The sequence below is a fragment of the Rhinoderma darwinii genome, chromosome 1 (assembly GCF_050947455.1).
Source record: "Rhinoderma darwinii isolate aRhiDar2 chromosome 1, aRhiDar2.hap1, whole genome shotgun sequence".
Taxonomy (NCBI): Eukaryota; Metazoa; Chordata; class Amphibia; order Anura; family Rhinodermatidae; genus Rhinoderma; species Rhinoderma darwinii.
The window spans coordinates 186,350,413-186,377,783 of record NC_134687.1 but is presented as its reverse complement, the minus strand read 5'-3'; the positions used below and the strand labels follow the sequence as shown (position 1 = coordinate 186,377,783).

Genomic DNA, 27,371 nt, shown 5'->3' with positions numbered 1-27,371 from the left:
AGATACTGAACACAGATACTGAAGTCGTCACAGACACTGCGGGCATCACAGTACCCCTCCTCTTATGCGCTCTCTTCTTAGGTCCAGAGCATAGAAGGAACTTCTTGATGAGAGCTGGGGCATCAACATTTTCTTCAGGCTCCCAAGACTTCTCCTCAGGACCAAAACCCTTCCAATCCACCAGGTAAAAGGTCTTCCCTCTGACATTAACTGTGCCGGTTGAGGACCACAGGCTTCAGGAGGGACACATGGAAGGAATTGGGAATCCTGAGAGTAGGGAGTAGCTTGTAAGACACTGGGTTGATCTGTTGCAAGACTTCAAAGGGACCAAGAAATGTGGGAGCGTATTTGTAGGATGGAATTTTCAGACAAATATTTTTTGAAGATAGCCAGACTTTAATTCCGGGAGGAAACTGATGAGGAAGCCTTCTCATCCAAACCGGCATCATTGTATCATGCGATTCACTGCCTGCAGGATCGCAGACTTGGTTTGCTGCCAGACATGAAGTAAACTTCCGAAAGAAGTGTTAGTTGCAGGCACTTGGGATGTAGCCAGCACAGGAAGAGGGACACGTGGATGTTGGCTGTAAACAATAAAAAATGGAGATGTAACAGTAGACTCACTCGTGTGATTATTGTAAGGGTATGTTCACGCGCAAACGCAAAAATGTCTGAAAATAAGGAAAAAACAGCTCCTTATTTTCAGACGTTTTTTAAGCCACTCGCGATTTTTGCTGCGTTTTTTACGGCCGTTTTTGGTGCTGTTTTCAATAGACTCTATAAAAACAGCTCCAAAAACATCCCAAGAAGTGACCTGCACTTCTTTTTCGCACCCATTTTTTTACGCGCCTGTTTTTCAAAACGGTCTCGCAAAAAAACGGCCCGTCGGAACAGAACGCCATTTTTCCCATTGCATTCAATGGGCAGATGTTTGGAGGCTTTCTGCTTCCGATTTTTCGGCCATTTTTCGTGCATTTACGGCCTGAAAAACAGCCGAAAATAGGGCGTGTGTACATGCCCTAAGATAATTTGGCCCATGGAAGAAGATGCACCCAGTTGTCATGTTGAACAGATACAAAATGACGAAGATAATTCTCAAGCACTTGATTAATCCTTTCAACTTGGCCGTTGGATTGCGGGTTGTATGCAGAAGAAAAGTCCAGTTTTACATCCAAAAGTTTACACAGGGCTCTGCAGAACTTAGACATGAATTGCACACCCCGATTAGACACGATATATTGTGTCAATCCTTGCAAACGAAAAATATTCTGAACAAATAAATTTGCCAGGCGAGGAGCTGAGCGGAGGCCAGTCAGTGGAACAAAATGTGCCATCTTGGAGAACCGATCCACCATGACCCAGACAGTGGTACATCCAGCAAAAGGATGAAGATCTGTAATAAAATCCATGGCAATATGTTGCCAGGAACCATCAGGAACAGGCAGAGGTTGAAGCAGACACACAGGCTTGGAATGGGTAGCTTTATTTCGGGCACAGTTGGTACATGAGGAGACATAGGCTTTGGGGAGCCACCAGTAGTGACGAGAAATAAAGTCCCGAGTCTTTTGAATACCAGAATGCCCTGCCAACTTGGAATTATGACCCCAGATGAGAATTTTCTTCCTGTCAGCAGGACAAACAAAAATTTTCCCAGGAGGAATGGCTTTAATCTGCTGAGGGTTAACAGAAATAATCCTGGAAGGGTCAATGATATGCTGAGGATCCTCTTCAAACTAACAAGACAGTGCATCGGCCTTTATATTTTTATCAGCAGGACGGAAATGTAGTAGGAATTCAGGCGTTGTGCAGACTGTAAATAAGTGAGGTTCTTGTGATCAGTGTACATGATAAGGGTGAGCAGCCCCCTCTAGCAAATGCCTCCACTCTTCTAAGGCTAATTTGATGGCAAATAACTCATGGTCCCCAATGGAGTAGTTTTGTCCTGCAACAGAGAAAAGTTTAGAGAAGAAGCCTCAGGAAAACACTTTACCCTTGGAGTTTCTTTGAAAGAGAAGTGCTCCAGCACTCCAGGTTCTCCTTGACGTGTGCCGACATGGCTTGGGTTTCAGGCAAGGAGAGCGGATAAACCCGTCCACGAGGTGGTGAAACTTCGCCGAGCAGGACCTCAGCCTCCTTCTTGCTGAAGACATCTGCATAACAGGCATACTGTGGAGGTAGGCCAGAGAGACAGAGGTGTAGGGGACTGGACAGGACAAACCTGAGGCATGCAGCGGTGTAAACATCAGGATCCCCACTGGAGAACCTCTCCGGAACTCCAGTTGAGGACAGGAGTGTTTTGGCGAAGCCATGGTAGTCACAGCAGAATTGGGTTAATAGCTTTAGGCAGAATATAAAAGGCTATTTTTTTCCGCGTGAAGAACACCCACTTGCAGCTTTAAAGGTTCTGTGATGGAAAGAATTGGGTCTAGCAGAGGTTGACCATTCACAGAAGCAACTGCTAGAGGTTTCTCCAGAGGAGTTGTGGGCAAGTGGAGACGGTCTACTAAGGCCTGATGGATGAAGTTTGCAGTCGCTTCAGAGTACAGATAAGCAGAAACAGAGTGTGATTCTTCACCAGAGGATATTGTCACAGGAATCGATAATTTAGGAGAGAATTTTCCAGAAGGCGTCAGTCCACCTAGGGTAGTCTCTCCTATCAACCCTACGGGCATGGGGTGGAGAAGAGGGCAGTGTGCGCAAGTTTTCAGAATCCTAGGGTCGCAGCTGCCGGTAAGTGGGGGATGCCCGCGGTAAGCGACCGTGGGCATCACAGTAAGTATATTCTCTACTAACACTTCATATGGTGCACACAGTATACTAGTCATTTTTCCTTTGAGTGGCAATGATGACCACGGTAAACTGTGAGGATAGGTAACAGCATAGGGAGAACAAATACGATAATGTTGAGCAGGTGTATTTCTGTGGGTGTTAGTGTGCCTATCTGTGGTTTTAATTTTTGGGTTAGAAAAAAACCTCTATAATTCAAAAGTTTAATAAATCCCATTCATGTTTTTCTTTCCCCATAGACTTTGTCGACGGAAGTATCCATTACATGGCTCTCCTGATCTCAGTGACAGTGTGCAGTATCATCCTGGCAGTGATTTTAATATTCTGTTACTTCAGGTAAGAACAACCAGAGTTTGGTTAAGAAAAATCTAACTTAGGCCAATCTATTTTTACTGCAAGTATAGATGACTGAGGGTGTGTGACTGCCACCTACAGGCAATATATTGTAGGCAGATCCTGGTCAGAATGGCAGGACCCACTGGGAAGAGTGTAGTATCTATGGTAGTTCTTCACTCATGTCCTGTATAGGTCATGCAATATACTCGCAGAAGAGAACTTTGAACTGATAACCTGGTTCAGGACCGGGCACTGTTTAGCCATTTTTTACACGCGTTAGTTTAAAAGCTATAACTTTTTATTTGTTAGGCTAGCTAAGTGATTTATGCCATGTTTTTTTTCATGTCCAATCCAGGTTTGTTTTCTTATCATTTTTAAACATATCATTTTTGTTTGTTTTTTTCGCATTCTTAGGCTTAGAATTGTAAAAATAGGAAATAAATATGCTTTTTTACTTTTGCTCATTTGTTTCGGATAATAATATAGTGTTACCCTAAAATAGACTTTTTATTTTTGATCGTCATTGACTACTGTAAATTTTGACATATTACATGTCTATTTTAGGGTAATAGGGTTAAGGCTTGTGTTAGGTCAATGATTGGCGGGGGAGCGTTTTTTGTATTATATGTGTAATCTTTTATTTAAATTATTTTTTATTTTTTTTTACTTAGTTTTTTTATTATTATTATGACCTGTCTCTCAAAGATCGTTTGGGAGGCTTTATTACTTCATTTTATTAGTTTTACATTACACTTGTCCACTGTGACCGGCGCTGCATAGCAGCCCCAGTTACAGGGGAAATCAGCCCTGTTAGGCCGGGTTCACACGTAGAGTAAGTACTGCGTATTTTCCGCAACGGATTTCATTGCGGAAATTCCGTAGCGTATTAAAGCAGCAGCAAATGCTATGAGATTTGAACACATCTCATCCACACACTGCGTAAAAAACCCGCCGTAAAAAAACTTTCATACATTTTTGGAATCCACAGCATGTCAATTTACGTTGCTGAATCGCTGCTTTTTTGTTGCGGTTTTTCCCCATTGAATTCAATGGGAAGATAAAACCTGCAACAAATAGCAGATGTTAACTCTCTGCTTCTGCTTCCAGCTCGGCCTGCAGGGATGACGTTTCATCTCATGTGACCGCTGCAGCAAATCACAGGCTACAGTGGTCACGTGGGATCAAACGCCACCCCAGGAGGCTGGATGTCTAGTATGAACTATTTGTTTTTCACTTGCTATTTTCCGCAGCGGTCATTCCGGCCTAAAATCTGCACCACAATTTAGTGCATTTTTCGGTGGGGATTCCATGCGGCGTCCGGGGCGGATACACTGTGTACTTTTATGCAGCGTATCCACCCTGTTTAAACATACCCTTATAGTTACTATTGTCACTGATAAGGCTGTGCTGGGTCTAGTTAGATCAGCAGCAGCCTCCTACTGCCGACACCACCCGGCGATCCTGTGACCGGTCACAAGGCCACTGGGACCAATATTCTATACACAGTGCTCATTGTGCTGTGTATGTGATTACAGAGAAGACAAAAGCGGGGAAAACTGCTTATGTCTTCTCTCCAAGGTCCCTGGCAGTTTCTGACTACTGGGCATCTGTCATTCAGCGGCCCAAGTGCTCAGTTAGCTGCTTAAACCTGCTTATACACTCTTCAACATTGAAATTGCAACACCAAGAAGGAAAAGTTTTGGAATTGTGGAATTTACAGGATCGATAAACAAGTTAATGATATGCAAATGATAAAAATATTCCAAACATCTCGATTTATTCAGTATCCAGTATGAGTGCCGCGCACATAAATACACGCACTTACACGCCTAGGCATGCTATCAATGAGGTTATTAAAGGCTGTCTGAGGAATGTTATGCCACGCTGAATGCAGTTGGGCATTCAAATCATCAAGATTGGCAGCTGGCAGCTCCCTCGCAATTGCCGACCAATGACGTCCCAGATGTGCTCGATGGGAGACAAATCCAGAGACGCTGCAGGCCATAATAGCACGTTTAGGCCAAACAGGCTGCTCACAGTAGCACGAGCAACATGCAGCCTGGCGTTGTCCTGTTGAAAAACGACTTCTGGGACACTTTGATACCACTGGTTCCACGATGAAAATTAATGTAACGCCAAGCTGTTGGTGTACCTGAAAGAAAGACTAGAGGGGTCCGGCTACCGTACATTATGCTATCCCACATCATAATCCCAGGAGTAGGACCGGTTTTCACGTTCCCTTGTAAAGGATTTTCATGGCATTGCCCACATGGTCTCCAGACAAATCTTTGGCTATCATTGCGTCCGAGACAAAAGTGGAACTCATCGCTGAAGAAGATAGCCCTCCATTCCATCCTCCATTGTCGTCCTGCTGTGCACCATGATAGCCTTTGAGAGCGCTGGCATGTGCTCAATGGAACACCTGTAGCTGGACGTCTGGCTCATAGCCCAGTGTTGTGCAAACACATTCTGATGGTTTGTGTCGACACTGGATGCCGCCCTCGGCTTGTGATGTGACGTCCAATTTAAGTTGCTGTACAAACTGGATCACTACACGCCATTCTTCCAATCAGACGATCCGTCCCTGCAGTGGTTCACATCCATGCGCCTCTTGCTGTCATTCCTCTTCATTGTTGTTCGCCCAACCTCTGGGACACGCAACATTGAACAGTGCTGACATCTCGGCCTAGGCGCGTAGTGATCTGCCGGAGTAATTAACTAAGGTGTCTCAGTTCAAGGATTCTGTCCCTCTCAGTTTGTGTCAAGTGGCAATAACTGGCACCTCGACGAACAGGAGGCATCAAACAATCATCCCACACCATTTGATCAGATTTTTGACGTTTCATGTGGCTAAAAACTTTGCTTTCAATCTGGCTTTTATGTCCCTCCCGCATGCCACAGATTGGAGATAGGTGCTTGAAAATGTGATCATTTGCAGATCTTAGCGACACCTGCTACTTCCTCGATTTGCATAACCTTATGGCTTGCACCTCTTGGTGTTGCAATTTCAATGTTGAGGAGTGTGGATGTGGTAGTAAGATGCTCTATCAAGTAGAAACGAGTACAGGCGGGGCATGTATTTCTGTATGCCATCAGTGAGGCACAATGCAGGTATATTTCATTTAGAAGAAACTTAGGTCAGAGTAAAGCTACTATGAGTTCATTTAGAGCTTCTTATACAAACACTACTAATCATATTGTGATGATGTGATTTATGCAATGTATCGCGTTGTCTTATATATAGGTACAAAAGACAAGAGGTCAGACCTCGCTACAGTATTGGCCTAGAACAAGATGATACGTATATCCCACCTGGAGAATCACTGAAAGATCTCATTGAACAGTCTCAGAGCTCTGGAAGTGGATCAGGGCTCCCTCTGCTGGTAAGTCAGCAGGAATTATGTTTTTTCCCCAGAATGAATAGAAAATATTAATTCCATATGAAATTACAAGAAAACTATCATGTGTTTTCTACATTTAGTAGTTTATACCTGTTAGCTAGAAGAGTGGCTTTATGGGACATAGTGTTATTTTGTAAACTTAGCAAAACTGCAAAATACTTAAATCTATTAAAATTACGGATGATATGCACAGGGCTAGTTCACACTGTTTGGAACAAAAACATTTTTTTCCTTAATCTGAGAAAAACATCCTAAAAAGTGTAAACATAGCCTTAGTGTACAGTCACATGTAGCGTAAACAATGCAGAATTTCCATGTGGAAATATGTGTTACTTTTTGCATAACTTAAAAAAACGCAGTGAGAAAACTGATGCGGCGAGGCAGCAATTTTTTCCCTTTTAAGCCACGTCTCTAACCCCAGCCAATCCCCGCCCATACTCAGCCCACACAGTATCATGCTCCCATAGTGCTTCCCCACTGTATAATGTCTCCATAGAGCCCCCACACAGTATAATAACCCCTAGTGCCTCCCAAATAGTATAATGCCAAATAGCTGCTTCCACACAGTTTAATGCCCCCATAGCTGCCCCATACAGCATAACACCCCCATAGCTGCTCCAATACATTATAATGCCCCCATAGTTGCCCCCATACAGTCTAATTCCCACACAGATGTCCCCATACAGTATAATGCCCCCTTAGCTGCCACCATACTGTATAATGCCCCTGTAAATAGTGCCACAGTGCCCACTGTAGATCGTGCCCACGTAGATGGTGCCAGTGCCCACATACTACCATAGTGCCACAGTGCCCACTGTAGATAGTGTCACTGTGCCCACGTAGTGCCACAGTGCCCACATCTAAAGTGCCCATAGTGCCCACTTATAAAATGACAGTGCCCATATAGATAGTGCCACAGTGCCCATATAGATAGTGCCATAGTGCCCACGTAGAAAGTGCTACACACAGTGCCCATGTAGATAGCGCCACTGTGTCCCCTGTAGATAGTGCCACAGTGCCCATGTAGATAGTGCCGCGCTAACCCTCCCTGTAGATCGCAACATTGGGGCTCCCACTCCTGGAGGAGCCCCTGACGTCACTATCCATACATGGACGGTGATGTCAGGGGCTCCTCCGGAAGCGGAATCCCCGGCCAGTGCGTTGCTGACGCTCTGGCTGGGGATTCCGCTCCAGGAAGAGCCCCTGACGTCACTGTCCATATATGGATAGTGACATCAGGGGCACCTCCAGGAGCAGAATCCCCGGCCAAAGTGTCGGCAACGCTCTGGCAGGGGATTCCTCTCCTGGAGGGAACCCCTGCCACCACTACAGAGATGTTAGGAACTCGCCCTAGGAGCGGAATCCATGGCCAGAGCGTCAGCAATGCTCTGGCCGGGAATTCCACTCCAGGATGAGCCCCTGACGTCACTGTCCATATATGGATAGCGACGCCGGGGCCTTCTGCATGAGCGAGATCCCCAGCCAGAGCGTCAGCATTGCTGACATCACTGTCCATATACGAACAATTATGTCAGGGGCTCCCTCTAGGAGCGGAATCGCCCCCCGGCCAGAGCGTGGGCAATGCTGTGGATAGAGATTCCGCTCCACGAGGAGCCCCTGACGTCGCTGTCCATATTTGGACAGTGATGTAAGGGGTTTTATGGTGCTGGAATCCCTGGCCAGAGCTTCTGCATCGCTCTGGCCATGGATTCCGCTCCTGGAGTCCATATAGTCACTGTCCACACTGGAGTTCTAGCCAGGGAGCTTGCGTTTCTCTGGCCGGGGACTCCATATTTGAATGCTGAAGCAGGGATCTGACGGTTCCTTGCTTCAGCATTGGATTCAACTGTATCTGCGTTCCGAGGACCCAGATACAGTAGACACCAGGACATACCACCGGCCGCCCGGGACAGCGGGACACCGCCCGGCATCTGGGACTGTCCCGCTGATGGTTGGGACGTATGTTTTTGTTTCTTTTCCCTTCCATATTTAATTATTTATTTATTTATTTGTGTTTATTTTTAGAATAAAATAATAAAAAAATAAAAAAATATTGGCACACAGCTGTGGCAACCATGCCTACCTATGCTAAAACTGACTGCGCGGACCAAAGGAACATGGTTTGTTTGCATGTGCAACATCACACATGACATTGTGGGGCACATTCACGTCTACTAAAAGAAAAAGGGGACACAGAAAGAAGGAGAAAAGAAAAACAGATGCATTTCGCATTTCTATTTAACATAAATGTCACCCAGATTTGCTATGAGGCCAGCATAAGGCATCAATACCCATTGCAGAAGTTAGACTACCTAACTGCCAAGCACAGCTATATCAGACTTGTAAAGACTGTATGATTTCATCATTGCATATATATCCTGTGTCCTTGTGTGGTGCTGTTGTTTTATATTGCTGGTGCTAGGAAGCTTGAAGACCCCCCAAGCACAAAGTCCCACTGCATCCTCTGCAACCTTTATTTCTATACCATTGGGTATATACCGCAAATACACCCCATAGAGAATATTAGTGTTGGATTATCTAGAATGATTCTTTCACTGCATTCAGTGTGAGTTATACAGCTGTTCACTTTAATTTGCTCTGATCAATGCTGTGGGTTATATTATGCTTTAATGGCACCATACATATTAATAGAAGAATTGTTTTACGTTTCCATGTAAAATATTTAGGTTTTTACTTAACTCAAAGCAGATGAAACTGCTCAGTGTCAGTTTTAGTGCATTAAATCATTTTTCACATTTAAATTTCTGATAAAGTACATGTGGGTGGCAGCAAATGAACCAAGAGCTCTTTAGCAAAATAACCTTTGTCAATATTGCCTCAAATTACAGAATATTTAGTTTTACGATTTTGAGCCATACTGGGTCACGGTAATATTTAGAGGTACCCTTGGGAGGAAGGAGAAATGTTGCATGCAGTAAAATGTCTCCAATGATATTTCATATTCCCCTCTGTTTGTTCTGGATTAGTCATATTAATGCTGGGTGGTCATTTTCTTTGGTAAGTAATAAGTTGTTGGTTTTGGTCTTGTTCATAGGTACAAAGGACAATAGCAAAGCAGATTCAAATGGTGAAACAGATTGGCAAAGGGCGATACGGAGAAGTGTGGATGGGCAAGTGGCGTGGAGAGAAAGTAGCAGTCAAAGTGTTCTTTACCACCGAAGAGGCCAGCTGGTTCAGAGAGACTGAAATTTATCAGACTGTACTCATGAGGCATGAAAATATTTTAGGTAAGTTATATTAGTTTAAGGGATTTTCCACAACAGGAATATCAAGTACCCTGTCTGAAGGCAAGATGCACGTTGCAAATACTCAGCAAGTTATTTAAAGTATTGAGAAAGGTGAAACTAACTATTGTATCCACAATTTGCTATTTTTATAGTGCCGCCTATCTGATCTGCTGATTTGGTTCACTGTACTTCTATAGTATGTTAGAGGCAACCTTACCTTCATGGAATGGGAAAATGCAGATGAGGGTTATTCTCCCCAAAACCAGACTTAAAAGAGGTTGTATGGGATAGGAAATGCATGGCTGCTTTCTTTTATAGACCGCACTACTCTTGTGTCTGTGTCTGGTACTACAGCTGAGCCCCATTCATTTGAGTTGGGTTAAGCTGCAATACCAGATATAGCCTATGGACAAGAGTGGCGCTGTTTCAAGAAGAAAGCAGCCATGTATTTGTGATATCATATAACCACATTTATAGTAAGTTCACACACGACGGATTTGCTGCAGAAATGTCTGCGACAGTTCCAGTCCATTTGAATGAAACGTGCAGAAATACATACACATGGGGCAGAAACAATCCCATTCACATGTATAGGATGGATTTTCAGTTTTAGAAATTTCTGCAACAAATCTGCCACGCGTGCACTTACCATAAGGTGCGGACACACATTTCAATCTGTCCCTGCGGCTGCTGGTACATGCCAGCCCACCTATTGATCCATGCCAATAAGTAGCCAATCTGACATCTTTCTGCATTTTACAGTCATCTGTACCTTTTTTCTAAAAGCGTAACTAAACTTTCGAAAACTTCTGACATGTCATAGTGACATGTCAGAAGTTTTGATAGGTGGGGGTCTGAGCACTGAAACCCCCACCGATCGCTAAAATGAAATGTCAGAAGCGCTCGGGTGAACGCTGAGCCGCTTCGTTTTTGATAGGCTTTTCTCAGAAAGCCGAGCAGTTGGTGTACAGACTCATAGACTTTCTATTGAGCCCGTATACCAATTGCTCGGCTTTCCGAGAAAAGCCGATCAGAAACCAAGTGGCTCAGTGCCCACCCAAGCGCTTTTGCAGCTTCTTTTGACTATTGGTGGGGGTCTCAGTGCTCACACCCCCATTGATCAAAACTTCTGACATGTCACCATGACATGTCAGAAGTTTTCTGAAAGTTTAGTTACCCTTTAATGGAAAACATTTGCAGTGTTGAGTCAGTACCCAAGGTAAAATATAAATTCTTGACACTGACCTCTCTAGTTAAGGGGTTATCTGGTTAAGAAAACCAGAGTTTTATATACCCCATTAGGGCATTCTGAGTTAATAGAAGGGAGACCCTTGTTCAGAACCTCGAGCAATTAACCAGAGTGGAGTGCGGCCACAAAGCGCATCTCACACTCTGAGGTACCCGTCACACTATGAGATACCCGTCCTAATGATATTAATGGTTACCATGTAATGCTTAATTTACCCTGAGGTGGTATTGCAGAATAACTAAACACTTGAGATGCGACATTTGACAAATCCCATTCATTTCTATGAGATATAAACTGATGCTAAAATACGTCTTCAAAGTAGATCCATCAGGATCAGTTTTTACAAGACTCAAAAACAAATATACAACAGGAGGAGATATATCAAAACTGGTGCAAAGGAGAAGTGGAGTAGCTGCCTATGGCAACCCTTTCATTTTTCAGAGGCCCTTTGGAAAATGAAACCAGCAACATGATTGGCTACCATGGGCAACTACACTACTTTTCCTTTGCACCAGTTTTGTTATATCTCCCCCACAGGGACAGAAAAATAACCTCTATTTGCCATGTGAAATTCAAAGCATATGGAGGTACAGCAGTACCCCATAGATAGCTATGGCCTCTGTATTATAGCTGTGTATAAGTTAGAGTCGGTATGGAACTGCGACTCAATACCAGATCCACTCATCTGAATGGGGTTGTTTCTGCTGCAGGTGCACGGATTTCTTCTAGTTCCATTCAGATACGATTTTCAGTTGTAGAAACTTTCGGCAACAAAATCTGCCGCATGTTACTGCCCACTAATATGGTTATGTTTATGAGCCTTTATTTGGACAAATCTGTTATATTAGAAGTTGTTGTTTGAGTCTCTGTCTATTATTCGCTGAATCATTGCTCCTCTTTAAAGATGGACACCAGTCACAATCCTACAAGATTTTTTTTTTTTTTTAAATTCCTAGCGGCAAAAGAAAGTTGACTATATCCTATACCCAGCTCAAGTAATGGACATTGCGCAGTCACCTTCATGTGCAGCTGGTTGAGAAAATGTATTTGACATATTTAATACCTCACAAAACAATCGTTTATTACCAGTTAGGAATTAGAAAGGTTTCCCTCTCTTCAACACTCCGCACCCTATCATTTCACACAATTCACTTGTCAAAGGGAATGTTTTAATTACTTTGTGTAAAGCTGCTATTTATCACAGGCGATGGGCTGTAAATCACAAAGTAATCCGTAATTTAAGGACCTTAATAGCCCCATTTTAGTAGCTTTTAACCTGTGCCTTACTGTCAGGCCCTTTAGCAGAGGACCAAGGCTCGGAGTCACATTAGCTGCTTTTATGCACAGTCTTTAATCTCAATCTTCAGAAAGTTTCGTGAATTTATTCGTTCTGTGGAAGTGATGGGCATCGCACTAGAGAGCTGTGGCATAAAAGATATACACACGTCGTGGATGTGTTTTCCCCTAAAATACAACTGACATAATTCCACACCTGGCACTATTAAATGTTTCTGTGATTCTTAATAAATGTGGAAATATTTTACAAATATAATATTGTAATAAAAGAGGGAAAAGGCAGGCAGCGAGGAGCCAGAAGCCCATGTAAATGTCATATAGTTACTACCAACATTAAATTGTGCACAAACTTAAAGAGGCTCTGTCACCAGATTCTCAAATCCCTATCGCCTATTGCATGTGATCGGCGCTGCAATGTAGATAACAGTAACGTGTTTGTTTGTTTTTTAAAAACGTTCATTTTTGGCCAAGTTATGAGCTATTTTATATATATGCAAATGAGCTTTGAAATGGACAACTGGGCGTGTTTTTATTTGTATGTCCAACTGGGCGTGTATTGTGTTTTTAACTTGGCGTGTTTACTTGTTTTACTAACTGGGCGTTGTGAATAGAAGTGTATGATGCTGACGAATCAGTGACCAATCAGCATCATGAACTCCTCTCCATTCATTTACACAGCATTCTGACACTTTTGAATCCTTTCTGTGAGATTTCCAGCAAGGGAAACAAAATCTCGTTTACCTCGTAATCTCGCGAGATTACGCGCGGCTTGCTGAAATCTCACAGAAAAGATTCAGAAGTGTCAGGATTCTGAGTACACATGACGTCCAGGCTAGAGGTCATGTGTATTCATTATCAGGACACTTGTGTATGTGGCTGCACATCGTTCTAGTAAGAACATGATGCTGCTGTGTAAATGAATGGAGAGGAGTGCATGATGCTGATTGGTCACTGATTCGTCAGCATCATACACTTCTATTCACAACGCCCTGTTAGTAAAACAAGTAAACACGCCCAGTTAAAAACACAATACACGCCCAGTTGGACATTCGAATAAAAACACGCCCAGTTGTCCATTTCAAAGCTTATTTGCATATATATAAAATAGCTCATAACTTGGCCAAAAATGAACGTTTTTTTTAAAAAAAACAAAAAACGTTACTGTTCTCTACATTGCAGCGCCGATCACATGCAATAGGAGATAGGGATTTGAGAATCTGGTGACAGAGCCTCTTTAAAGCAGCTCTGTCCTAAGCAGGTGCTGTTCTGTGAATTGCAATCTATTGTTCCCTGTAAGCAGCCATGTCAGGCTGGGGAGGGGCTGATTGAAATGCTCTTCATTTGGATTACTGACAATGTCTGCCCTCCTCCCCGTGATCACTGATGTATCTCACATCTTAGGGCTTGTCCACACGTAACGGAATTGCTGTGTATTTTCCGTCTGGAATTACGTACGGAAAATATGCAGCGGAATACAGTAGCAGCAAAGTGGGTGAGATTTAACAAATGTCATACACACGCTGCAAAAAAATCCAGAAATTCACCTGCGGTGCGTCATTTTTAGTACCGCAGTATACCAATTCCTGCTCCGGAAAGTGGACTGATTTCCTTCGTTTTTCTGATGTACTGTGGAACTTGCTGAGGAAACACTGCAAAATTTCAGGGGGTGGAAATGACATCACAGGTAGAAGATATCACGCCCTTGAAAAAAACACACCAAAAATGTGCACTATTTTCTTATTAGTAAAAAACGCATTAAATGGTGCAGATTTTCCGCAGCGGGTTGTCTGCTAGTTGATACGTAAATGGTGTGGAAATTTTCCGCAGCAAATCTATTACGTGTGGACAAGCCCTTACAGTGCTGAGAACCTCCATGACATGGGTTAGGTCAATAATCGGTCACTTTTCTGACCAGTCAAGCAGCAGAGTAAGGCCTTATTCACACAAACGTATATTACGTCCGTGCTACGCGCGTGAAAATACTGCGTGTCACACGGACTTATGTTAGTGAATGGGGCCATTCAGACAGTTCGTGATTTTCATGCATCGTATGTGCGCTGCGTAAAACTCACGACATATCCTATATTTGGCCGTTTTTCGCGCATCACGCACCCATTGAAGTCAATAAATGAATGAAACAAGAAAAGCACCTCCTGCTTTTATGTTTGTAAACATAAAAACAGAGTGTCATCACGCTGCCATATGCGTGGAAATCACGCAGGCACGCACCACATACTGATGCCACACGGAACTTTTGCGCGCGCACAACGGACACATTTGTGTGAATTAGGCCTAATTGTACACGTGTGATGGACATTTCTTGCATAGATCTCATTGTCTTCTTTTGCTCTGCTAACTTTTCATTGTAATACTGAGCAATGAGGAAATTATAGGATCTGGAAGGAATAGTATTTTCGGAGTTTGCATTCGGTTAATTTGCAACCCAAAAAGGTCCAAATAGACCATTGATAGCAACCTACACAATTAGCCGTTCCCCATCTTTCTGGTGCCTATTGTCTGTATGAGTTATATAACCACAGGTCTACTGCATCAAGAGGCATACTCACCTCACCTACACATTAGACCCTTAAAAAATTCCAAAAAACTTCAGCTTGTGATTCTTAGCCCTTATTCACACGACAGGGTTTCCCGGCCGGGTGACGGCCGTTCATAAAACGGCCGTCACACGGCTGCAGTAGGAACAATAGACCCCTAATGGGGCTATTCACACGACCGATTTTTTGACGGCCCGGGAAACCTGGTCATCAAAAAATGGGACATGCCCTATTTTCGGCCGTTTACCAGGCCGCCCGGCTCCCATACAAGTCTATGGGGCCGGGTAATACACGGCCATCACCGGAATGTGTCCCGAGTGACGGCTGTGTCTTCCGTCGCTCGCGCTCTCTTGCCTCCTCCTCCTCACAGTGCAGAGTGCATGTGAGGAGGAGGAGGGTCTTTTTTTGCTCCCTGGGGATTGGGGATTCTGCTACAGGAGAAGTGAGTGACTACACTGTCCATATATGGACACAGCAACGTCACTCACTTCTGAAGCGAAATCCCCGACCCTGTGGCCGGGGATTCCGCTACAGGAGAAGTGAGTGACTACACTGTCCATATATGGACACAGTGACGTCACTCACTTCTGAAGCGGAATCCCCGACCCTGTAGCGGCTGATTCCGCTACAGAAGAAGTGAGTGACCAAACTGTCCATATATGGACACAGTGACGTCACTCACTTCTGAAGCGGAATCCCCGACCCTGTAGTGGCTGATTCCACTACAGAAGAAGTGAGTGACCAAACTGTCCATATATGGACACAGTGACGTCACTCACTTCTGAAGCGGAATCCCCGACCCTGTGGCCGGGGATTCCCCTCCAGGAGAAGTCAGTGACTACACTGTCCATATATGGACATTGAATCAGTGACTTCTCCTAGAAGGGGGGGGGGGTGCAACCTACAGGGGGCTGTGCGGCATTACCTACTGGGGACTTGGTGGCATTACATACAGGGAGCTGGGGACTTGGTGGCATTACATACAGGGAGCTGCCGGGGGCTGGGTGGCAATACATGCAGAGGGCTGGGTGGCATTACATACAGGGGGCTGGGTGGCAGTACATTGCAGGGGGCTGGGTGGCATTACATACAGGGGGCTAGGTGGCATTACCTGCCAGGTCCTGGGTGGCATTACCTGCAGAGGGCTGGGTGGCATTACATACAGGGGCTGGGTGGCATTACCTGCAGGGGGCTGGGTGGCATTACATACAGGGGGCTGGGTGGCATTACCTACAGGGGGCTGTGTGGCATTACCTACCAGGGGGGCTGTGGCATTATCTACAGAGGGCTGTGTGTGGCAACAAATTTAAATGAAATTCATCCGATTTTAAAACGGACAGGGAAAAAAGCGGATGCAAAACGGGTCAAAATCAGCCGTTAAAAACGGCAACACGGCCCGGAACAGAATCAGAACGGATGCAAAACGGATGCAAAACGGCCGGGAAAAATGGCCCAAAACTGACGTTTTTATCGGCCGACACTCGGACCCTGTTGTGTGAATAAGGCCTTAGGGGTTATAGTTTAGTCTTTAGAACAGTTAAGGCTGGATTCACACACATTGTCTTGACGCGTTTTTAGTGGTGCTATTTTACACGATCTTTTGTTAAAAACAATGCAGCCAGAAGTTAGTTTAAAGTCTTTAGTTAAAGAGGCTCTGTCACCACATTATAAGTGCCCTCTCTCCTACATAATCTGATCGGCGCTGTAATGTAGATAACAACAGTGGTTTTTATTTTGAAAAACGATCATTTTTGAGCAAGTTATGAGCTAGTTTAGATTTATGTTTCTCAATGGACAACTGGGTGTGTTTTTACTTTTTACCAACTGGGTGTTGTACAGAGGAGTGTATGAGGCTGACCAATCAGTGACTAATCCGTGTTCTACACTTCTCATTGTTCCAGCCCAGCATGATCCACAGCACAGTGTGATTGTGCAGTGAAAGAACCTGGGCTGGAACAATGAGAAGTGTATGACACTGATTGATCACTGATTGGTCAGCGTCATACACTCCTCTGTACAACACCCAGTTGGTAAAAAGTAAAAACACACCCAGTTGTCCATTGAGAAACTCATTAGCATAAATCTAAACTAGCTCATAACTTGCTCAAAAATGATCGTTTTTCAAAATAAAAACCACTGCTGTTATCTACATTACAGCGCCGATCAGATTATGTAGGAGATAGGGCATTTATAATCTGGTGACAGAGCCTCTTTAAATATGAGATTGTCTGCATACACAGTGTTTTGGTTTTTATTGCTTTGTAAAGTTTTTGGGGTCAGTGGTGTTTTTATGAAAACGCAACATGCTCTATGTATGGTGTTTTTTTCCGGTGTTTTTCTACATAGACTTCTTTATAGAACCTAAAAAATGGCAGGAAAAAACGCATGTGCACAATGACGGAGATCACTTCAGTACTTGGTAATATCAAGAATGTTGCATATTTCGGATTTTATGGATGTTGTCCTATTAATAGAAAAGCTCAGTCGATCCAGCTCTTCTCTTTATAAAAAAAAAACCTTTCATTTTATTGCTAATCCAATTAAAACATGTTGCAAACGATCATAGTGAAAAAAAAGTCTCAAATACGCTTTGAGAGCTCTAGCGTCCAAGCAGGAGACCCCCAGAGTTGTCACTCAGTGCAGAGGGGAGGGACTGGAAGCGTTCAGTGAGCCCGGATTCAGCAGAGAGCCCGGAGCACTGATCATGAAGGGGCGCCTCCGCAGTATTGCGATCGTTCTACCTGCATGACCGGCTGAATGTTGCCTCTGTAATATAGAGATATTCTTTCCTAGAAGCAAAGCTTCTAGGGATTAATACCTCAGTAATACGGCGTTGGATTCATATGGAAATACGGTAGGACCTCATAGACTTCTATGGGTGATGTATTATGACTCCGTACAACTCGGAAGTATATACGGAGCCAAAATATGGTGCATGAGCCCTATGATCTAGATCTTTTTTGACCCATTTTACAGTACCTCTAGTGAAATACATAAAATAAATCTGTGCGCTTAGTGTTATTATTGTAATATCTCCAGTAATAATAGACAATAAGTAATGCTAATGATAAAACAAAACATAATTGTTCTTGTTGAAGTCCTTAAAGTACCAGCCTGAAATATGGCTTTGATTTTCAAGTTTGTGGTGCAAGTAATGGTATTTTAATAGATGCATTCAGAATCAAGACAGATTGAATTCAGATCTACCAGACTGACAGAATCTCACGTAGAGTTGACAGGTCCAATGATTAATTTAGTGTCGGCCTCTTGAAAGCTCATGAATAAAGACAGATGGAAAATGAAAATTAATCTTTTGCCTCATGGCACCCACAGTCTGACAATGTGGCGTATATTAACTTGCTGTCTTCAGTCCGAAGTTGAAATTAGAAAATTGTATTTACTTTTGTTTTGAAAAATATTATTATTTGCTTAAAGCAAATCATTTTAGGAAAATGTTATTATTCGCTCAGTCGATTGAGTCACATTTAGAAAAAAATAATGCCAAGTGGTGACTTTATTTATGTGCTTAAAATATTATAATATTGTAATAAAAATACTGATGTATCATTGTTACCTGAATTGAAATTCAGAGTTCAGAATTGACTAGGAATACTGCCTTATATACATATGTTCATGTTTAAAAATGTCTCCACCTGGTGGCAGTGTTCTCTTGTTGTATTTAGGCTCCACGTATATTGCAATGAACAAAATCTATCTATCTAATATTCAAAAAATAGGCAGCACTCCGCAGTAAATGTGAAAATAGGGTACTTTTATTGCCCCCTTGCTTGAGAAAAGCTCTAGAGGACAGAGCTGAAACGTTGCACAGGGGGCAATAAAAGTACCCTATTTTCACATTTACTGCGGAGTGCTGCCTATTTTTTGAATATTATCAAGTTTGGAGCGTGGTCTGTTCCTGAGGATTTGCACCCACCATACACCGGTGCTGCTAGATATATTTGTTTATCTATCTATCTATCTATCTATCTATCTATCTATCTATCTATCTATCTATCTATCTATCTATCTATCTATCTATCTATCTATCTATCTATCTATCTATCTATCTATCTATCTATCTATCTATCCATCTATCCATCCATCCATCCATCCATCCTTTTGATTAGTATCTACACCTATATTTATGTAACCTTAAATAAAAGACTTCAACATCTCATAACTCAATTATCTAGTTAAAATTGTAATTCCTTTACAAAAGCAGCAAAATTTAGATATTGATTAAGTTACTTAATGATCATTGCCAATGAAGCAGCACTTTTTGTATAAACAGATAATTAAGACTTGGTGCCATTCTTAAAGAGGCTCTGTCACCAGATTTTGCAACCCCTATCTGCTATTGCAGCAGATAGGCGCTGCAATGTAGATTACAGTAACATTTTTATTTTTAAAAAACGAGCATTTTTGGCCAAGTTATGACCATTTTCGTATTTATGCAAATGAGGCTTGCAAAAGTACAACTGGGCGTGTTGAAAAGTAAAAGTACAACTGGGCGTGTATTATGTGCGTACATCGGGGCGTGTTTACTACTTTTACTAGCTGGGCTTTCTGAAGAGAAGTATCATCCACTTCTCTTCAGAACGCCCAGCTTCTGGCAGTGCAGATCTGTGACGTCACTCACAGGTCCTGCATCGTGTCAGACGAGCGGGGACACATCGGCACCAGAGGCTACAGATGATTCTGCAGCAGCATCAGCGTTTGCAGGTAAGTAGCTACATCGACTTACCTGCAAACGCCGATGCTGCTGCAGAATCATCTGTAGCCTCTGGTGCCGACACGATGCAGGACCTGTGAGTGACGTCACAGATCTGCACTGCCAGAAGCTGGGCGTTCTGAAGAGAAGTGGATGATACTTCTCATCAGAAAGCCCAGCTAGTAAAAGTAGTAAACACGCCCCGATGTACGCACATAATACACGCCCAGTTGTACTTTTACTTTTCAACACGCCCAGTTGTACTTTTGCAAGCCTCATTTGCATAAATACGAAAATGGTCATAACTTGGCCAAAAATGCTCGTTTTTTAAAAATAAAAACGTTACTGTAATCTACATTGCAGCGCCTATCTGCTGCAATAGCAGATAGGGGTTGCACAATCTGGTGACAGAGCCTCTTTAAAGGGGTTGTCTCAACATGTCAACACCTTTCTATATTAAAGGCTATGTAAACCAGTCAGACAGGTAATGTAAGCCGTGTACATCTTAAAGGGGCTCTGTCACCACATTATAAATGCCCTATCTCCTACATAATCTAATCAGCGCTGTAATGTAGATAACAACAGTGGTTTTTATTTTGAAAAACGATCATTTTTTTAGCAAGTTATGAGCAATTTTAGATTTGGTTTCTTAATGCCCAACTGGGCGTGTTTTTACTTTTGACCAAGTGGGTGTTGCAAAGAAGTGTATGACGCTGACCAATCAGTGACCAATCAGCCTCATACACTTCTCATTGTTCCAGCCCAGCTTCTTTCACTGCACAATCTCACTGTGCTGTGGATCATGCTGGGCTGGAACAATGAGAAGTGTATGACACTGATTGGTCACTGATTGGTCAGCCTCATACACTCCTTTACAACACCCACTTGGTCAAAAGTAAAAACACGCCCAGTTGGGCATTAAGAAACCAAATCTAAAATTGCTCATAACTTGCTAAAAAATGATCGTTTTTCTAAATAAAAACCACTGTTGTTATCTACATTCCAGCGCTGATCAGATTATGTAGGAGATAGGGCATTTATAATCTGGTGACAGAGCCTCTTTAAGATGTACACGGCTTACATTACCTGTCTTACCCAGTTGGGCATTAAGAAACTAAATCTAAACTAGCTCATAACTTGCTCAAAAATGATCGTTTTTCAAAATAAAAACCACTGCTGTTACCTACATTACAGCGCCGATCACATTATGTAGGAGATAGGGCATTTATAATCTGGTGACAGAGCCTCTTTAAGGCATCATTTAGACGAGCGTAATATACGCGCGTGCGACGAGCGTGCTATTCACGCGTGTCGTACGCACCTATATTAGGCTATGGCGCAGTGCAGACAGTCCGTGAGTTTTGTGCAGCGTGAGTCCGCTGCGTAAAACTCACGACATGTTCTATATTTCTGCGTTTTTTGCGCATCACGCACCCATTGAAGTCAATGGGTGCGTGAAAACCACGCAGGTTGCACAGAAGCACTTCCGTGCGAACTGCATGGTTCACGCAACAGCTGTCATTCTCTGAATGTAAACAGAAAAGCACCACATGCTTTTCTATTTACAAACATCCAAATGGAGTGTCAAAATGATGGCGGCTCTGAGAAAATCTCGCAGCCACGCATCATACACTGATGACACACGCAGCTGTTAAGTGCCTTTTGCGCACGCAAAACGCAGCGTTTTCTGCGTGCGCAAAATGCACACGCTCGTGTAAATGAGGCCTAAAGGGAATGTGTCGCTAGAAATGTATTATTTTTTTTTAGTTAAACAATTATTATTTAAGTGATTACACATTGTTTTAATTTTTTTAATTTTTTCAAAAGTCAGGAAATATTATAAATTAGATTCTAATTTATAATATTTCCATGTGCTGGCCACTAGAGGGAGCAGTTCCCAAAATTGCAGCATGGTCAATGTGGTAAAGCAACCTCATTGCTTTATGCTGCAAATTTGAGGTAGACACACTCTCTCTAGTGTCCTCACACAATCTCCCCTCCCTTATTCTGGCTAGTACCAGGAGAAGGAGGGGTTTGAATCTTCAAACCTCCTACACTGTGTGCCGCCATTTTCTGAGCGACTGCACAGTGTAGGAGGATTAGATACAGTGGTAAGCAGACAGTATAACACAAACATAATACACACATCACATACACGAACATAAATTACCTTCTCCGGCCGCCGCCGCCTCCGCTCCTATTCCTTGCGCCTTCGCTTCCTTGAACATATGGCCGGAAGCCATCTTACTGTCCGGCAGCGGCTTCCGGTTCACATGAAAATGGCGCCGGATTTCGCTCTGCGAACGAACTTCGTTTTGGTCTGTGTGGGAACGGCACATGCGCCGTTCCCAGACAGACGGCGTACGCTTCAGAGAATGGAACGGCTCCCGTTCGCATTCTCTATGGGGTTGTATGTGCCATATTCCAACTCTGTATGTGTTGTTAATCGACACATACAGAGATGAAAAAAAAAAATGGCAGCCCCCATAGAGAAGTAAAAGTAAGAACAAAGTAAAAAGTAGAACATGAGAACACAAATAAATACAATTTATGTTAATATCATATTAAAAGCAATATGATAAAAAAATAAAATGATTCATGACACCTTCCCTTTAAATTGGAACATTTTCTTTCCCTTATATCCCACTGAGTTTATCACCTTTCTCCATTTTTTCAAGGCATATATATTACAATTGCTTTAAAACAGATATTTTAGATCTCCTATACTTACCAGAAATACAATCCATTGGATGATTCTGTATTTTCATGTAATAAGCTTTTTTTAATGCTGCCAGGACACATAAATAGAGGCTAAATTATTTTACAAAAGCAATTTCCATCTATTGATTAAGATTACTCAATGATCACTGCCAATGATGCAGCACTTTTTGCATAAACAGAAAAAGGACACGGTGCCCATTTTAAAGGTGGAGGCTGAGACCGGCTCCCTCCGCCCACACACAGTGATTGACAGCTTTGCCCTTTTACATGCTGATACAATGTCTAACTCTGTCCTGTGCTTGCCTCAGATAGGATACCGCTTTAACATGGCCACAGAACTGGCTGATAATCTAGACATTCTTATGATCGGAAAGCTGGAGATAACCAATTTAGAGGAGTTGTAACTATGTACAACATAGTCAGGGGCGTAACTAGGAAAGACTGGGCCCCATAGCAAACTTTTGACTGGGGCCCCCCCTCCCCTGGGTGTCACACAACCCCCCCCTTGTAGATAGTGCCTTTTTTACAGCCCCCCCTGTAGATAACACCATACAGCCCCCCCTCTGTAGATAGCGCCATACAGCCCCCTGCAGATAACGCCATACAGCCCCCCTGCAGAGAACACCATACAGCCCCCCCCCTGTAGAGAACACCATACAGCCCCCCCTGTAGGGAACGCCATACAGCCCCCCCTGTAGAGAACGCCATACAGCCCCCCCCTGTAGGGAACGCCATACAGCTCCCCACCTGTAGGGAACGCCATACAGTCACCCCCCCCCCTGTAGGGAACGCCATACAGCGTCCCCCCTCCCAAAAAAATGTGACCTACAGTGTGCCGTACAAGATACATGTATCCCCTATCCACAGGATCTCCACAGGATAGGGGATACATGTGTGATCGCTGGCAGCGATAGGGAGAACGGGGGACTGAAAGTCCCCTGAACTTCTCCATGACAAACGTCTGACTTCCGGCGTCTGCGCAGCTCAATAAAAATGAAAGGAGCGCTGGTCACGCATGCGCACAAGCACGACCGGCGCTCCATTCATTTCTACGGAGCTGCCGACACAGACCCCGGAAGTCCGAGGTTTGTGATGGAGAACTTCAAGGGACTTTCAGTCCCCCGTTCTCCCTATCAATGCCAGCGATCACACATGTATCCCCTATCCTGTGGAGATCCTGCGGAGAGGGGATACATGTCCTGTGGAGAGGGGATACATGTCCTGTGGAGATCCTGTGGAGAGGGGATACATGTCTTTTGCTCTATTTTGCGCCTTCAGGACCAGACACCGTTAAGCCATTTTTAGCACGTGTTCGTTAAACGGCTATAACTCTTTTATTTGTTGGGCTAACGACGTGATTTTTGCGACGTTTTTTCTGTAGACAATGCAGGTTTCATTTTTTATCGTTTTTATACACACCTTTTTTGCTATTTTAGAATTTTTATTCATAAACTTTGAAAATAATAGTAAAAAAATAAGCTTTTTTACATTTCAGCTATTTTTTTTTGGGTAATAACATAGTTTTACCCTAAAATAGACCTTTTATTTGTGATCGTCATTGTCTACCGTAAATTTTTATATATTACATGTCTATATTAGGGTAATTGGGTCAGCGCTAGCGTTACAACAATGATTGGCGGGGGGGGGGATTTTTTTGGGGGTGGGTATTTTATGTGTATTTATTATTTAAATTTTTTTTGCACTTTACTTTATTCTTTTTTTATTATTATGGTCTGTCCCCCAAAGGTCAAAAAAGACCTTTGGGGAACTTTATATATTTTTTTTCTTTCTTTTACACCATGTTTTTCCACTGTAACTGGAGCTGCACAGCAGCCCCAGTTACAGGGGAAATCAGCCCTCTCATAGTGACGATTGTCACTAATAGGGCTGTGCTGGGTCTAGTAAGACCCAGCAGCAGTCTGTCACTAACGGCACCCGGCGATCATGTGACCAGTCACATGATCACCGGGAGGAATAGACAGCGCCGCTGCTGCTGTCTCTATTCATATAGATAGCGTTCATTGAGCGCTGTGTAAGAAGACATCGGAGAAGACAGAAGCAGCGAAAGCTGCTTCTATCCTCTCCTCAGGGTCCCCGGCAGTCACTGACTGCCGGAGACCCGACATTCAGCTGCCCGATCGCGCGGGCAGCAAGTTAAAACCCGAGCCGTAGAAAGTCTATGGCTCGGGTTTTAAGGACCCTGACCGCTGGCCGTAAAAATACAGCCAGCGGTCGGGAACCAGTTAATGGCAGAGCGGGGAGATACCTCCCTGCTCTGCCGTAGTGTTCAGTGGCGTCCCGCTGTAGCAGCCATAGCGGCTGCTAGCGGAGCCTCCGGCCATGGTGGGGGCCCGTGCCGGCGGGCGACACGGGCCCCCTCATGCCGCGGGCGCCGTAGCAGCCGCTACTGCTGCTACGGCGGTAGTTACGCCACTGAACATAGTAGTTAAAAAGTGCTCTATAATTAGGTGTATGCTTCTGGGCCCACTGTCACAAGTCCAAGACATGTCATATATTCAAAGTTCATAAATCACTCCAAAGTTTAAGGTACAGATAATTTATTGGGCCAAATTCCAGTAACCATAGGCATATATCAAAGCCATGGCTAGCTCCAGATCTGTGTGGGCCCTTGGGCAATAGTCTTGTGGACTCCCTTTAAACCACTCTATCGTATCCAATGGTCCACAATTTTCTGTTATAGACATATCTCACCATTTTTAGCTATACCAAATATCTATGAATATGACTATATTGCTCAAAAGTTGCCACTTTTTACAATGTAAAAATTTGCAGAAATACTGCTGCAATACTGTACATCCCACTGTGGTCTTACATAATACTGCCACACCGTATGCATGTATACTGTAAAAAAAATTATATATATATCTATACAAACAAATAATAGCACCATATGCAGCACACCTCAAGAATACCACCATATATATTTTCACGTGTATACACATCGCAAAACATATACATATACATAGGCATTAAATACATTCCAATAAATATAACATACACATGCATATACACATATTACATACACATGTATGCGCTTTGCACTCGTATACATATTACATACATGTACACACATTACACACATGTATATACATTACACACACATATATACATTACACACACACACACACACACACACACACACACATATATATATATATATATTACACACTGATATACACATTACACATACATATATACATTACACACACGCACACACACACACACACACACACACACACACACACGCACACGCACACGCACACACACACACACACATATATATATATATATTACACACACACACACACACACACACACACACACACACACACACACACACACACACACATACATTACACACTGGTATACACATTACACACATACAAACACACACACACACACACACACACACATACATTACACACTGATATACACATTACACACACACCTATTTTTTATAACCGGATAGTCAGGCAGTAGTTCCATTACACGCCCCCTATCCCTTCCCAGGACAACAGTGGTGGGAGTCATATTTTTAACAATAGGGCAACTGTATTCTCTATCTGTAGTCTCTCTCCCCTGCTGCCTCTTCTGACTATTAGCTCTGAGCATCCTGCCTGTATCATGTTGCAGCAGCTAGCAAATTTTCCAATTTTGATTTTTAGTTTGTCTTTTGTTAATTTCATGAAAGTTTGCATCCATCAGCTGCAGAAAATAACTTTTACCTAGACATATAATGATAGCGCACATTGAGGAAAATTATCTCGGATAACAAACCGCTAATGGGTAACTAGTGATTCATACATAATAGACATATTAAAACATGCTGGCCAATCTTCCTTGCTATTCATATTCTGGGGATAGCACGTGCTTTTTGCAATCATAGAGCCATTTGGACAGGCTGGCAGTTTAATACAGACCACAACCATATGTGGTGCACGATATGACATATGGACAAAGTAGAGATTATTCTTCCGGCCTTTCAGGCTAATCGCTCATCATGACAAGCTTATGTTTCACACACTCAGAAATGTCAACCAGAGTAATGTGATCTTTCACCACAACAAAATCGGGCAAAAAACGGAATCAGTTTGTATTCTATTTATAGTGAAAGGATTATATTGTTGACCTGCACATTGGTCCCCGCAAGCTACAGCTGTAAGCAGAAAGGATACAGTTTAAGAGACTTCAAACATTCAAAAAGTGTATGAAAAAATAAAAGTTATAAAGTGATGTTTCTTTATGGTGAGTCAGTGATGATCGGCTTATCATGGGACATTGAGCTGACATCAAGGAGCTTGTTACAGTCATTGAGAACTGCCAATGTGTGCAGTCACTGACTGAAGGCAGCAGATTATGCTACTTTGGTTTTTCTGAATAGTTCTTACGAATAAATATTAGGTTGGCCATACATTAAGGATTTCTCCCGGCCTTTCTCTGAACGACTTGTTGTTCATGGTCGGTCTGTGAACGTTGTCATCTTGGATAACGCCACAAGTTTAAACAACAATCACTGATCAATACCTGCCTTGATCTGTGGACTTTCTGGGCTCCTATTTATGGAATGCAGATCAGTCATTTGACATAAACTTTACAATACTGCACCTGACAAGGACTGAAAAAAATCCATCAACAAAGCAGATCACACGTCTGTCTCACTCATTTGTCAGAAAATCGTCTTAAAAGGCGTTTTCGGCTGTCCAAAATCTCTAGCGCATGGCCAGCTATAGGCCTTGTTCACACGGTGCAGTTTATGATGATTTTTTTTTTAAGCCAAAGCCAGGACTGTATAAATAAAATAAGTTTAAGTCTTTACCCCTTTAAGCATGTTATTAATCATACATATATTCAAGGCTACAGAATATTAGACGTTCAAGCCGGAAGTATTCTATAGGTATTTTATCTAATTACGTATATCAAACATAAAACAAGATGAGAGACTGTACATTTATAGATTTTCACTAGATTGTTTAATTGTTTCATGAGGAATGTTTCAATATTCTTTAACCCCTTCCTGTCACAGTGCTGCCTTTTCCTGTCCGAATG

The 27,371-nt window shown here is 43.0% G+C and overlaps 1 protein-coding gene across 3 annotated transcripts in view; it reads left to right on the top strand.

Annotated features, from left to right (window-relative positions):
* BMPR1B (bone morphogenetic protein receptor type 1B) overlaps positions 1-27,371 on the top strand; it is a 555,987-nt gene that overhangs the window by 521,523 nt on the left and 7,093 nt on the right. For all 3 annotated transcript variants that reach the window (XM_075860653.1, XM_075860655.1, XM_075860652.1), the window contains 3 exons: positions 3,027-3,123; positions 6,368-6,506; positions 9,580-9,772. In XM_075860653.1, the coding sequence (XP_075716768.1) occupies positions 3,027-3,123; positions 6,368-6,506; positions 9,580-9,772 (429 nt within the window). The remainder of the gene's footprint in view (positions 1-3,026; positions 3,124-6,367; positions 6,507-9,579; positions 9,773-27,371) is intronic.